Source organism: Seriola dumerili, unplaced genomic scaffold (assembly GCF_002260705.1).
Source record: "Seriola dumerili isolate Sdu_G_001 unplaced genomic scaffold, Sdu_1.0 BDQW01000432.1, whole genome shotgun sequence".
Taxonomy (NCBI): Eukaryota; Metazoa; Chordata; class Actinopteri; order Carangiformes; family Carangidae; genus Seriola; species Seriola dumerili.
The window spans coordinates 1488766-1503065 of NW_019174687.1; the positions used below are offsets into that span (position 1 = coordinate 1488766).

General features: G+C 41.1%; 1 protein-coding gene across 1 annotated transcript in view; it reads left to right on the forward strand.

The window, feature by feature from the left end:
• Positions 1–12752: 12752 nt before the first annotated feature.
• LOC111233942 overlaps positions 12753–14300 on the forward strand; it is a 21652-nt gene continuing 20104 nt past the window's right edge. The window contains exons 1-2 of the mRNA XM_022761871.1: positions 12753–12879; positions 13149–13363. Of these exons, the coding sequence (XP_022617592.1) occupies positions 12802–12879; positions 13149–13363 (293 nt within the window). The 5' untranslated portion in view covers positions 12753–12801. The remainder of the gene's footprint in view (positions 12880–13148; positions 13364–14300) is intronic.

Here is a 14300-nt window from a genome sequence, read left to right on the forward strand (position 1 = left end):
TGATATGTCTGCTAGTCTCTGGTTCTGGTCTCAACAGACTCTTCATCTGAGTCTGGGTCTGACTGAGGCTCAAACATGTGGCTGAGTCTCTCTGATGTTTCCTCCTCTAACCATCTTCTATTCTCTGCTCTTTCTGCCTGGTACAAAAAACAGCTTTGGTCTCTAGAGCTAATTTCCTCCTTCATGACACCTGTTTATAGCTGTACATGTGTATGCTTGCCACAAACCAGCATGCACCAAAGTCTCAGCTCCACACACGCCCCACCTCTTTGCCCATATTTGGAATAGCTGGGAGTTAGGGGCGGAGTCAGGCACTGCCAAGACAGCAATGGTGATGGGAATCAATACTCTATTTGGTTGTGTTGTGGGTATTTTGCAGAACATGTGTTGTTGATGTTATCTGAAGTTGTTTGTGTTTGTCTGTTTGCAGGTGTCCTCTTGAGTTGCAGTGTGTTGAGCTCTCAGGGCCACTGTACAAGTCCCATTTAAACTGCATTTAAAAACAGCCCCAATAGATTAAAAGAAGGTCTTTATTTTCTACAAAGGGTTAAAAGCAGATTGTCATAAGATTAAAGCCCGAGTCATTACATCAACAGTCCAGTTTGGTGGTAGTTCAATAATGATTTGGTATCTGAAGGTCAGATCTGGGTTTTACGTCCCACAGTGACAGTAGACCCACTTGACTCTCTCTCTCCCTGTCTCTCTCTCTTCCTGTTCATCTGTCTGCATCCCTCTCTTTAAGCTGTAGTCCTTATCCTGGGTGGCTGGCACAATGTCACAGTCCTTTGTTGGGTGTGTGTGTGTGTTTGTGTGTGTGTGTGTCTTGGATAAGATGATCACCACAGCCCAGTGTAGGCAGCGGGGTGGAAGGCAGCTGCAGATGCAGCATGACGGACACATTCCTCAGCAGTTCATATATGTTTTGACTCTTTGACCTTGCCAAAATATATTGTCTGAACATTTCTTTATCATGACAGACCAAACCATTTTTTGCAGGGAAAGTAGGGAGGGAAAGTAAAATTACTTTCGACCACTATGTCAAGAAAGGTTAGGAAGTTAGGAAGATAAAAAAATACTTATAACTTTTAGATACCAAACAAATACTCTTATGTATTTTTAACTACTGTTCCAGCAGATTATTTAAAGATTAAAGGGTCCTTTTGGGACGTTCCTTTACCCAGGGCCCGGTACAACTGACCTGGTGTTCCCCTGACACTGACAACCTTACCTCAGCTCACCTGGCTCACTCTCTCTCTTTCTTACACACACACAGACACACACACACACACACACACACACACACACACACACACACACACACACACACACACACATGACATAACAGTCATTTCATTTCATTAATCGCACTCCTGTTACAGCAACAATGGTCTGAATGTTTTAATGTACTTGAAAGGAGGGAGGGAAGAAAGGGGGTAAAAGAAACAGTAATGGAAGAAGAGGGTAAAAGGAAATGTTCAAATTTCAGTCAGATCCAGCTTAAATAAAACAGTTTGTTCACTCTAGTCTGGTGACATCAATCATTCAATCATATTCATGTTGTTATTTTTTTTGTTGTTGTTTTTTTGGGGGGCATTTTTGCCTTTATTCTGATAAGACAGTGAGAGATAGACAGGAAATTCAGACAAAGAGGGAGAGGGGACGACAAGCGGTAAAGGGCCATGAGTTGGCCCCGAACCCCCACAATTTAAATTGTCATCTGAGGTTTGGTGCTGCATTTATTTTTTTTTGTTTTTGTTTTTTTGTTACACTAAGCAGTGAGTTTGTGCCAGGCAGCCATATTGACTTTCTGCTAAGAAAACTGCACACCCTGGACTGTGAGGGAAAAACAACAAAAACCAAAGCATCAATATTTACAAATAATACTGGAATAGATAATTATACTGGGATAGATACTGGGATAGATAATTATACTGGGATAGATATAGATAATTATACTTGAAAAGATAGAGATAATTATACAGGGATAGATGCTGGGATAGATAATTATACTGGGATAGATGCTGGGATAGATAATTATACTGGGATAGATCATTATACTGGGATAGATACAAGGATAGGTGATTATACTTGGATAGATACTGGTACAGATAATTATACTGGGATGGATACAGGGATAGATAATTATACTGGAAGAGATACAGGGATAGATAATTAGTTTATACTGGGATAGATATTGGGATAGATAATTATACTGGGATAGATATTTACTGTATATTGGGATAGATAACCATACTGGGATAGATACTAGATAATTATACTTGCATAGATAATTACTATATAATGGGAGAGATAGTGGGATACATCATCACTGTATATTGGGATAGATACTGATATAAATAATTACTGTATACTGTGTCAGATACTGGGATAAATAATTATACTGGGATAGATAATTATACTTGGATAGATATTGAGATAGATAATTATACTGGGATGGATACAGGGATAGATAATTACACTGGAAGAGATACTGGGATAGATAATTAGTTTATACTGGGATAGATACTGGCCTGTAAACAACACAGATTTAATGTGGTGCAAAATATGCTTTTTTCAATAACAAGTCTTGGATATAAGAACATTTGGTTTATAATAATAATAATAATAATAAGTGTATCAAATCGTGACGTCACAAAAACGCACCCACTCAAAGCGTGAATTGTTTTAGTGTTACATCCTTATTTGGAGCAGCCTACTTGTTAAGATGATGGGTATCTTTTACAGTGTTGTAGAGCCTGGAGGGCGGGAACGGTCCGATGCAGCGGTAGAGGGATGACAGTGAGAGAGAGAGATAGAGATAGAGAGAGAAAGAGAGAGAGAGGTGTACAATAGTCTGCCAATATGGATTTATCTCTTCTGCTCTAATTCACCGACAGGATAAGAGCGCAGCTCAATATATCCTTCCCCCCTCTCTCTCTCCGCTCCTGTCCTTTCACTCTCTACCTCTCTCCACCACGCATACACACGCGCAGCAGCTGTCAGCTCGCATGCGTCCCTCCTCGCACCAGCGGGTGGCCGCCTGGCTGCTCGCGCTGCCGTTAGGGAGAGGTGGAGAGGAGTGCGCGCGCCGCGGCCGCTTGGAGATGATCTCGTTTTGGCTGCTGTGCTGGAAGCTGTTGGTAGGTAACTGAACAAACCAACGACACACGTCCACCACGTCTTCATAATAAACAACACTTCTTTCCTGGGGTTTAAGGCCTCTTCCTCGTGCGGTGGAGATTTGGGGGCGTTTTTGGCGGACACCATGTAGCCTATGCGCGAGGCTTTGGCTTAGCTCGAGCTACCACCAAAGCCCGGTTTTCTTGGCTTCTCCGTGTGCTGCTTATCTGTCACGATTCTGGTTCTTTGCCCGATTTGAGGATGCTGTGTTATATAATACACTGGGCTCGGTACCCCTCTGACAGGACATAATAGAACAGGTCGAATATTGTAGAAGAAAACAATATTATCATTATATTGTAACCACACTGAATGATGAAGAATAGAGGAGAGCATAATGGAGCAGATATTATTAATAGAATAGAACTGGACTCCAGCAGTGAATAGAGCAGAATAATAAATTCTTACTGATGAGGAAACATCTTCACTTATCCTTTCCTCCATTCCTCATCTTTGATAAAACACATGATGCCTAAAGTTGCTCTGTAATCCTCTCACCACACACACACACACACACACACACACACACACACACACACACACACACACACACACGCATAGCGTTGGCTGATTAGATGATACTGATTATGCTGTCTCCAGCTGTTTGAGGTTTGAGGCTAGAAGTGAGTTCACTTTAAAGGCAATTTAATTCTGTGTAGAAACTGGCTTTCATATGTTTTAAATCTGAAGTTCAAAGGGAGGTTGTGCAAATTGACAGAGGTTACAGAGGTCCACCAATAATCCTAAACAGGCAGTGATCGGACGCCTGGATTAGAACTGAGAGCTGCTGTGCAACTAATAACTCTCCAATCCTTCTCTGTGGATCTGTTATATTGAAAGTAGATTGACTGAATGACCACAGAGGCATCAAGGCACTGTCATCAGATCTCCTCAATACATCCTCCAGTGTATGTGGATGTTTCACGTTTTACCATCAGCAGTGTATTTTAATTTATTTGACATTAAAAGTTGGGTGGTGCTGTCAAGCACAAAGATGCCTGACAATAATAATCATAAATGACCCTGCAATTCAAGGTTATATGAGAGGCAGACAGATGTTGACATCTGTCAGGGAACGGTTATTGCACTGTCAAGCATAACTAAATGAAATCTGAGCTAATGCATCGGCAGACTAGTTCTTCATTTGTTCTTAACTAGTGTCGCGTAATGGCCAGATAAACCCATCAGATTTGTTTTGCCATGTGCTCCTAAAATCTCTGAGCTGGCAGGATGACAAGATGGAGATTTTTAGGCAATTTGAGGTTTGGGCAGTAAAACTGTCCAGTCGTTCGTCTCTGTGATGGAAACTTTGATCCAAGATCTAACTAGTTAACATTATTTATTCAGGTGTGCCAGTCCCAGGTTGATACTCACTGCCACGGCTCGTACCCTTATATATAACAAACCCATTGTTAATGATGTTACTTGCATGTGTGCTTTTAATGCTGTGACACGTCACACTTGTAACAGGTTTGTTACAAGATGCTATTTCCAGATTTGGAGACTTAAATATTGTTGTTGCAAAGCCACACTACATCTTTAGAGCTCAGTTTTCGCTGCAGCTTTAAAGTCTGGAAAACACCCATGAGAATTGATTCAGCCTGGCAGATATGTGTTGTAACAGTGCGTGAGTTATAGGGCAGTGCCACACCAAAATTAATTCCCATTTCCCATTTCAGTGAGGATGCAGGCGAGACACGTTCGATTCCTGTCATGAATCGATCCTGCTTTGTTCATCTCACACAGAGGTCAGTCTGACTGAACCTTGACTTACGAAATCCTGAGACTCACCAGTGTACAGCCTCTGCGGGAGAGCGAGAGGCTGGATTGACTGTTAATATCCATATTTACATAACTGCATGATGACATAAGCACCAGAGCTGCAAGGGCACAACAAAGTGGTAGATAGAAAGTTGAATAATTCTCATCTTGTGGAATAATGTGGGGCTGCTGGTCATGTTCCTGCCCATATAATCTGTGTCCCACCTGCCTGCTACCACAGTGTGGAAGAAGATACTGCCTTGGCGATCCTCATTTGACTGTGTTGATGCTTTTATGTGTTAATGAGTGTTTATGCTGGCACACTGCCTCGCAACTGCTGAACTCTGTGTACAAGTGTTTCAACAAGGCATTGTGATGTTTTTTGAAACAGTAAAATGACCTATGTTGATTATTACAGTAACACATTACAGTTTGTTTGTCAGTAACAAGTAGGGATTCAAATTTGAAATTCAGTAATTACATCACAGTCACTAATTCCAGGAACACTCAGTTACTCAGATGGAGGATAGAGGATTGATGTCAGCTGTTGTCTGTTGTCAGTAGACAGGTTGGTCCAGGACATGCTAACTTGGGACAGGGAAATGCGATAATGGTAATTCCAAAGTTGTCCTTTTCACATGTCAGCTGTGTCCCAATTCAGGGGCTTCATCCTTCAGAGGGTGCATTTGAAGACTGTTTGCGTCACAGTGGCGCGACTACACTGTCCCATTTCAAAGACTCCTTTAAATGCAGCCAAGAAATGCATCCTTCTTTTTGGATCATTCATGGTCCAACCTAACCCAAGATTTATTATGCACAGGTAATGAAGGTAAACAACTCCAACAAGGAGCCTAGGATTACACTGTTGAATATAAGTATTGGGTTTCAGGTCAGTTCAAAAGCTAACGGTACAACAATTAAAACCAAGGGCATTAAAACCTTGAGTTTTTGTGAAAAACTGTTGGGTGTTGTCAAGGTGGCTAGGGGATGGGAGTTAAAACTTTTAACAACTTGCAAAAGTGTGTGTCTGCAACATTAAAACCTGCAACCAATTTAGCTGAGAGTGTGTTGTTTCCATAGCAACGACTCTTTACTTCAGTGTTTCTGTCAGCTTTCTGTAGCACTGCTGCATGCTGCCGTCAAGGGAATGGAACATCAGAGTGTCATCTATAAAATTTCACCAACATGGTGATTACTGTGTTAATGTTCCCTGTGGAGGAAATAAAGAGCATTCGTTTCTCCTGAAGGCTGTGTTGTTGCCGTGGTTACATATTTACAAGAGGGGTATTCTGCTGTCCCATAAGAGCAACTTAGCGTTTAGCATCCAGACTCACACCACACACACAAACACTATACAATTCAAGTGCCTTTATTGGTATGATATTAACACAAACTATACAATAATAATAAATATAAATTAACACATTTTTAAAATAATATTCCAAAACAAAACACCAACTGAGTCACAGCTGTGTCACGGCAACACCATCAGACGGCTTGATTCCAGCTGAGGTGGGGGAGTTTACACATCGGTGTTGTAGTATGATGTTGTACATTATAACTAAATATGACTAAATTGTAACTTTTAATTTGAAGGATGCAAGTTAAAACTTCCACCGTCATGTTTTAAGTTCCTTAAACGGCTTTCATTTCATTTCCTGCATAAGTCTGTTAATTGAGGAAGAACGGCGTCAAAGTTGTGTGTCATTTGAAGCTGCCATGTGACAGTGTACTGTGGAGACAGCTTACATTGAGTGACTTTGCTTACGATGTTACAAGGGCACTGAGAGCATGTACATGAGAGAAACCCTCTGAATGTCCTGTTTCTTTGCAATCACAGTTATGCTGGTTTATGAAGATCTGTTTCCTTCTTTATTTTTTTTTAGTTTCTTATTTTTCTGATAGAAAATACAGTATGTTAGATTCATTTGTTTTATATATTTTGTATTTCATCTAATCTTTCTGTTGGGGGCTGCCCAAAAATAGGCTGAGACCCACTGCTCTAAATATTGTTTTATCCCTTTATCTCAAGATAAAAAAGCTCGTTATCTTGGGATAACGAGCTTTGTTATCTTGAGATAATGGGATACAAAAATATTTGTGAGTACGGCCTTTCTCGTCTTTTGTACACCTTTGTGGAAGCATCTGCATTGTTTATGATTCTCCGCTCATTTACCCTGGATAAGAGTTGGAGGGTGCAGTGTGGGTCATCTGGAGATCTGGATACTGAGCTAGTGGCTCTAGTAAACTTCTGGAATTCAAATAACTAGTGACAGCCCTGTAATGAGTAACTGATTACAGCTTTCAATTATCTCGCCCAACTCTGTTCCTGACTAGTGACCACTTGTGGTTGTGTAAATTATGACACTGATGTATGATACTTTGTCTAACATAAAGGTTGATAGGTTGTTGGATAGGTTGTGTGTGCCTACCCTCTGATATGACCCATAAGTATGACACTTATGATTGAACTTTGAACTTATGATTGAACTCCATAGCTGAGGGAGTTACTTAAGGTTGTTGCACAGAATCTCTTTAAAGGGTTCCTTAGTTAAGGAAAAAAGTTGTGACATTTGCAGCAGTAAAAGAGATTTTACAGCTTGAAAATTCTACCGTTTCCCTGTTTGCTGGCTTTAGCGCTTGTGATAGCAGTTAACATCTCACCTGTATCATCTCACAAATTTGGCCAGAAAAAAAAATGGCATGAGGAAAGAAGGCAAGGAAACCGGTCAGAGGAGGAAAGGGCGGTGAATGACACAGCACACAGCTCATCGATGGATATGAAATACTTCACCAATAATTGACTGGAAAGATGCAGAAGAAGAAAACCACAGAGCCATCATTATCTGCAAAGGAGCTGGAAGAGCACAGCTGAGGAAAGTGGATTGATCGGCTCTAGATGGTCAGATAAATAATAAACTAACTGCCAATCAAATCAATTCCTCGTCGTTGAGGGTCCATCAGGTTCTTTTGATCACAGAAAACTCTTGTTGTGATGTTTATCCTCTTCATTTATCACCATAAACTCAGACATGTCACAGTTAAGATACAATCAAAGGTACCTTTAGTTTTTTTCCTTAGGTTGGTCACTAATGTGTTCTGTGCAACAGTTTAACTGACTTTAAGTAATTCCTTAAGTATAAGACTAAGATGAGAAAACCTTAAATACTTAAGTGAACATTTTAAAGAAACCTTAAGGAGAAGACTTAAGGGTGTTTTGTGCAATAGTTTTTATTTTAAGTCAATCTTAAATTATTCAAATTGGAAAATCTTAATTTAAGATGCTCTTTGCAACTGGCCCCTGTTCCTGGTGGTGTACCAGAGCTTCATCGTGATGGTTAATTTAGGGCTGGAGTTTCAGTGCTGAGAAATTTAAACTTATAGAACATAGTTTGGAGAACTGTAAGATAACAGACAAAAAACGTGTTGATGGGGAAATTGAAATGTTTTTCTGTTGTAATCCATGAAAGAATGAATGAAGAATGAATGTTATTAGATAGATAGATAGATAGATAGATAGATAGATAGATAGATAGATAGATAGATAGATAGATAGATAGATAGATAGATACATAGATAGATAGATAGATAGATAGATAGATAGATAGATAGATAGATAGATAGATAGATAGATAGATAAAAGAGTACACTGGCCACCACTGACTGATAAAACATGCAGCATTTCACTGCAGACGTCAAAGGACCTGAACCTCCTGAGGAAAAAGGTAGATGGTCTCTGTGTTCAGGGACCATTCCAGTTTACTGTTCAGGTGCACACCTAGGTATTTATAAGTGTGCACCACTTGGATGGTGTTAAATGCACTTGAGAAATCAAAGAACATAATCCTCATGTAACCACCTGGCTCATCCAAGTAATCATCCAGGTGGAGCATGTAAAGGACAGCATCATCCACTCCAATATGATCTTTGTAGGTGAACTGTAGGGGGTCTAGTGCATGTTCAACCTGTGGCCTCAGAAGGTGGAGAAGCAGCCGCTCCAGGGTCTTCATGATGTGTGATGTGAGGGCCACCGGTCTGTAGTCATTTATCTCAGCCAGTCGTCCTACTTTAGGTACCGGAACAAATTATGTCTAAATAATGAATTTAAGGGGTATATATAACTTAAATTATTGTTTCTTGCATTGGTCAACTCTGGCTTGGTGAAAAAATGAATGTTGAGAAAGATAATATCTCTTCAGTTGACCTTCCTTTAAACACTGACCACATGAAACCACTCTGTGACACATCCTGGTTCTGATTAGTTTGTAGTCTTAGAAACTAGTTAGGCTCTGCATCTAGTTTCCACCTAGAAGCTCTGATCCATGTGCAGAGGAGAGGGTGCGTTGGTGCTTGTTCAGTGTTTCTGTTGATCCACCTTCATGAATGTGTCAGTGGTGCAGTCTGACTTAGTTTTCAGAAAATGTTTTACAACATATTCAGTGTATAGGCAGCTGAGAACTGTTGCTGTATAACATGTGATTAACTTGATCTTTCTCCAAACATTGTGACTTAACTGAGAGAAAACCGACTTTAGCAGCTTGCCCGCCTCTGCATCTATACTTAGTATTACCATAGCAACGGCTCTCTGTCACAAGCACAGGCCTGGAACAACAGACCATAATAATCTGCCAGCCCACTCGTAGCCAACACAGTGCCACCGTGGTAACAATATGAAGGCTTGAGTTTAGCCCATGGAACATTTTTAGGTCATAAACACTGATTTAATCTGCTCTGCATACACACAGTATGTTCTGTACTGTGTATGTGCCTGTGTGCATTCATGATCGTGTGTGTGTGTGTGTGTGTGTGTATGTGCAGATCCCTCTGTGTGTGTGAGGGGTGGATGGATGTAATTGTAGACTGCATGAGTGACCCAGTTCAACACTGACGTGAGCCGTCGTTGCTTTAGTGTTTGGTTTGATGCAGTTTGTCCTTTTATTTTTCTTAATATATCCCACACAAGACACTTTAGTTGCTTACAAAAAGCAACAATAATATTCACAGTATTCACCCTCCTTTCAGTTCTGTTTTGTTCTCCACCACCTCATGAGGAAAACAGGGCTGTACCCCGCCTCTTCACCTGCCTTCTCTCCCCTCATTCTGTTTGTTAAAATAAGCGACAGCTTCATCTTCACCAGCTAAATGGATTCAACAACAGGCAGTTGTGATCTCTCTTTCTCACATACACACATACATACACATACATACAAAAGATGCATCCTTCACATCTATATGTGAAGGTCTATACTACGCTGCACAATTAGTCAAAATATAATTGAAATCTCAATATGGCCAAGTGCAATATCCATACCTCAGAAACATCAATTTCTTTGATAAGGTAAATGTGTCACATTGTTGTGCACTGTTAGCATCATAAGTGTTGTGTTGCTACAGAGACGCCCCAGCCTACAAATCATATTCTCCAGACGTAAAGGAACATGTTTTTATTCAAGACCCAACAAAAATCACATAATCATCATTTTTATATTTTTTTCAGTGAAAATGAAATGAAAAAAATGATAATTCCAACTGAAATTGCATATTGCAATTGCAATATTTTTTTTTATTTTTTTTTGCATCATGCAGCCCTAGTCTACTGTCTCTTTTAGCTCAGTCTAATGCATTATAAACTGTAGTCTGGGTCCAGAGAGATGTGTAGTAATGTACATTTTACATTTACTCATTTTGTAGATGCTTTTATCCAAAGTGACTTACAAGTGAACAATATCACTAAAGCTTCAGTGCAGTGGGAGAGCTTGGTGTAAGTAGTAAGTACTACATCTATTTAGTAAGTGAAGGAGATCAGGTGAAGAAGTGCAGGTAGAGTTACAGTAAGAGCTTGTTAGACATGTTAGGGTGTTAGAGGTGTTAGGAGAGGAGGTCTCTCTGAAGAGAGGAGTCTTCAACAGATTCTTGAGGAGAGAGAGACGCTCCTGCTCTGATAGTGTTCAGTAGCTTGTTCCACCATCAGGGAACCACAGCCCAGAACAGTCTGGATCACAGTGGCTAACGCAGTACCTACAACCTGTTTGTTCTTCATGACTCCTGACTGGACTTAAAGAGAATAAATCTATATTTATGGGTTTGGGCTTCAGTGGATCAGACAAGGATTTCCATCAGTTCTGGATCGAGTCACAAACATAAAACAGCTGCTCTGATGTTTCTACATTTACGTGGGTCTGCTGAGGTGAAACTACAACGGTGTGTCACTTGAAATGTTGCTGCAGCAAGGAATTGTGGGACGGCATCTTCTTCTTTCCTTTCATAAAGGAAGGTCCGGTGCTTCCTCTGCTAAAGGGGATAAGATAGGAAGCACTGAGGCTCCTTTCCTCATCATCTAGAGAAGTGGAGCAGCTCTGATCATGGCTGCTGCTCAGAGACTTCTGCTCATTTCACTCAGTTTGAACTTTCTTAAGAAAAAAAGACTTTTCCACCGCAGCCTTGGAAAGGGAGTTGGCAGTTGGTTGCAATCTGTAACATCACCACTAGATGGCACTACATCCTACACACTGGTCCTTTAAGTTGACTTTCTAAACCAAAATTACCTACAAGATGGTAACATGGTAAATAATAATTCTGACTGTTTTAGACTATGAGTGATTTAAATTGTAAGTCAAATGTATAAGATATCAACTCATAATTTTGATAAAGTACAAAATGAGATACTGTCTCTTTTCACAGAGAGCCACAGCTGGTTTAAGGAGGACAACACCTGAGCTAACTGACGGTAACCAAGACGACTGTAGCTCTGGCAACAGTAACCCTGTGGACGATTCTTCCACTCCCACACAGCCAGCGGATCCAGTTACCATGGAGATCAGCTCATCACCACCACTAACAGACCTGGAAAGAGACAACTTATTTAGCTTCCACGGCCAGGAAGTGGAGGAACTCCACTACCCAGAAGTCCATGGGATAGAAGAAGCTGCAGAGGGAGAAAATGGAAAAAGAGATGGAGATGAGTGTGACTATCTTGTTTTTGAGATAGGAAAAGACAGAGGAGGTGACAGTGAAGAAGGACAAGACACAGAGAAAGGAAAAGAGGAGGGAGATGATGACAGAAGAGGAGAAACAGAGGGAGAGGATGAAGGGAGAAGAGAGATAGAGGGAGAAGAAGAAGGGAGAGGAGAAACTGAAGGACAAGTTGAAGAAAGAGAAATAAAGATAGAAGACAAAGATAGAGGAAAAGTAGAGGGAGAAGATGGAAGTAAAAGAGAAACAGAGAGCGAAGACTGGGGGAGGAGAGAAATAGAGGGAGAAGATGAAGGGAGGGAAAAGATACAGGGAGAAGATGAAGGGAGGGAAAAGATACAGGGAGAAGATGAAGGGAGGGAAAAGATACAGGGAGAAGATGAAGGGAGGGAAAAGATACAGGGAGAAGATGGAGAAAATGTAGAAGCAGAGGGAGAGATGAAAGAAGATGCTCTATCAGAGCTGCTCTTCATCTCTAACAGTCCACTGTGTCCCTCATCATCAGAGCCTCTGATCATTACCTCAGAGCCTTCAGAGCAGCCAGCAGCGGCCTTGTTGCAGGACGCCTGGGGTCACGACCCCGGCAACAGAGATGACCTCAGCGATGGTCACCTTAGCGACTGCCTCCAGGCTGAGCTGGCTATTGTGTACTCTGACAGTGATGCTGGAGAAGAGCAGTGGGCAGCTTTTGTACCCTCTGATGTCACCAACCAGGAGGACGCAGGCTGCATATGTGATGGAGAGAGCAAGAAAGAGGAGAGGGGAGAGGATGAGGAGGGGCGAGAGGAAGAGGACAAGGCAGAGGTAGAGAGTGCAACAGAGGAGCAGAGGGAGGAAGAAACAGAGGAGGAGGAGAGGAGGGGAGTTGGGGATGATGATGAAGAACAGATGAGATCAAGGAGGGATCATTTCCTGCGGTCTCCTTCAGCCAGCTCCACAGCCAGCTCCACAGACCCTGACCGGAGGGTGAGTCAGTCTTATCTTTGTTTCTACAAGTTACTTTCCCACTTTGTCCAAATGTTCATTTGATTATTAGCCACAAAGTAGGTACAGTAGTCTCTGTGCTGAGCCCAGTATGCGTAGAAATTCATATAGGATGATTCTTTTGCACACAATTCAATTTATTTTATTTCACCATGATAATCATTTCTGTTTAATAGTAATAGTAAAGTAACATCTCGCCATGTCTGTACTGTGTGTTTAATAATCTCATCCTGCTCCTGGTTTCCCATCAGCTCCCTGTAGATTTCTGTGTGCACCAGGAGACACACAGTGAGAACGTCTCCACGGAGCATGTGGACTTTCTGTTGGCTCGCCAGCAGTGGAAAAAGATGGAGGAGGAGGTCAAAGGTCGGGCCATCCCCAAACCGGGGCTCAGAGCTCAGGGGAGCTTCCAGGGCACCCACACCTCACTGTATCCCCCGACCCGCAGCCCCCGACTCAAACACAGGTAGAAAACTCTGGAGATTGACATTTCCTGTTTTTTAGACACAGACTGTGTATGATTTAATAAATCTGAAAATCAGTCTTTATTTTTCTCATGCAGCATGAATTGCTGTAGAGCTGAAACAGCTAGTTACGTAAAGGAGCTATATGTAAGTTTTACCATCGCTACATAGCCAACATTAGCATTAGCAGCTGTTTACTCACCAGTCTAGAAGAAATGTTGTGAGTTCAGCATCAAACTTCATTCATTTACTCATGAACAGCTGTCTCCAGAGATGGAAACAAACACCAATGTTAACTCTTGTTTCTATTACATCTTTTCTTCTACTGAAGTTAGCATGCTAACCAGCTAGCCTCAGCACATCTCCTCACTTTCCGATAGCAACTCACTGTAGCCTCCAGTCTATCCTGAAGACATAGCTTCTAAGAGGATGTATCATAACCTCTTGTTTTATCAAGACAACAATGACCAAAGCTCTTGTCAAGCAACAGTCATCACCACCTGCTCCCAGCAGAGGAAACTTACAAATAACCCCCTTAAGCAATTAGTTGGTCAATTATTATTTTAATGATTTCTTAATCATTTAAACAATTTTTCAGGCAAAACTACTAAATATTCTCTGGGACCAGCTTTTAAATATGAGAATTTGTTTTTCTCAGCCTAATGTGACAGAAAACTAAATCTTTGGGTTTTGATCTGACAAACCTCTGACTTCACTGTTTCCTGAGATTTTTTCCGACCAAAACAATAACCAAATAAATGTTAAAACAATCAGCAGATCAATGGTCCTTAATTGCTGACAATTTCCCTAAATTTACAAAGCAGGCATTGCATGTTTCCATCATGTTATATGGACATTTAAGATTTGAATATAAAGGAACAACGTCAAAAATTCTCTTAAAACAATGAAAAGGAAACACAACTGTTAGCCCTTGTTGGT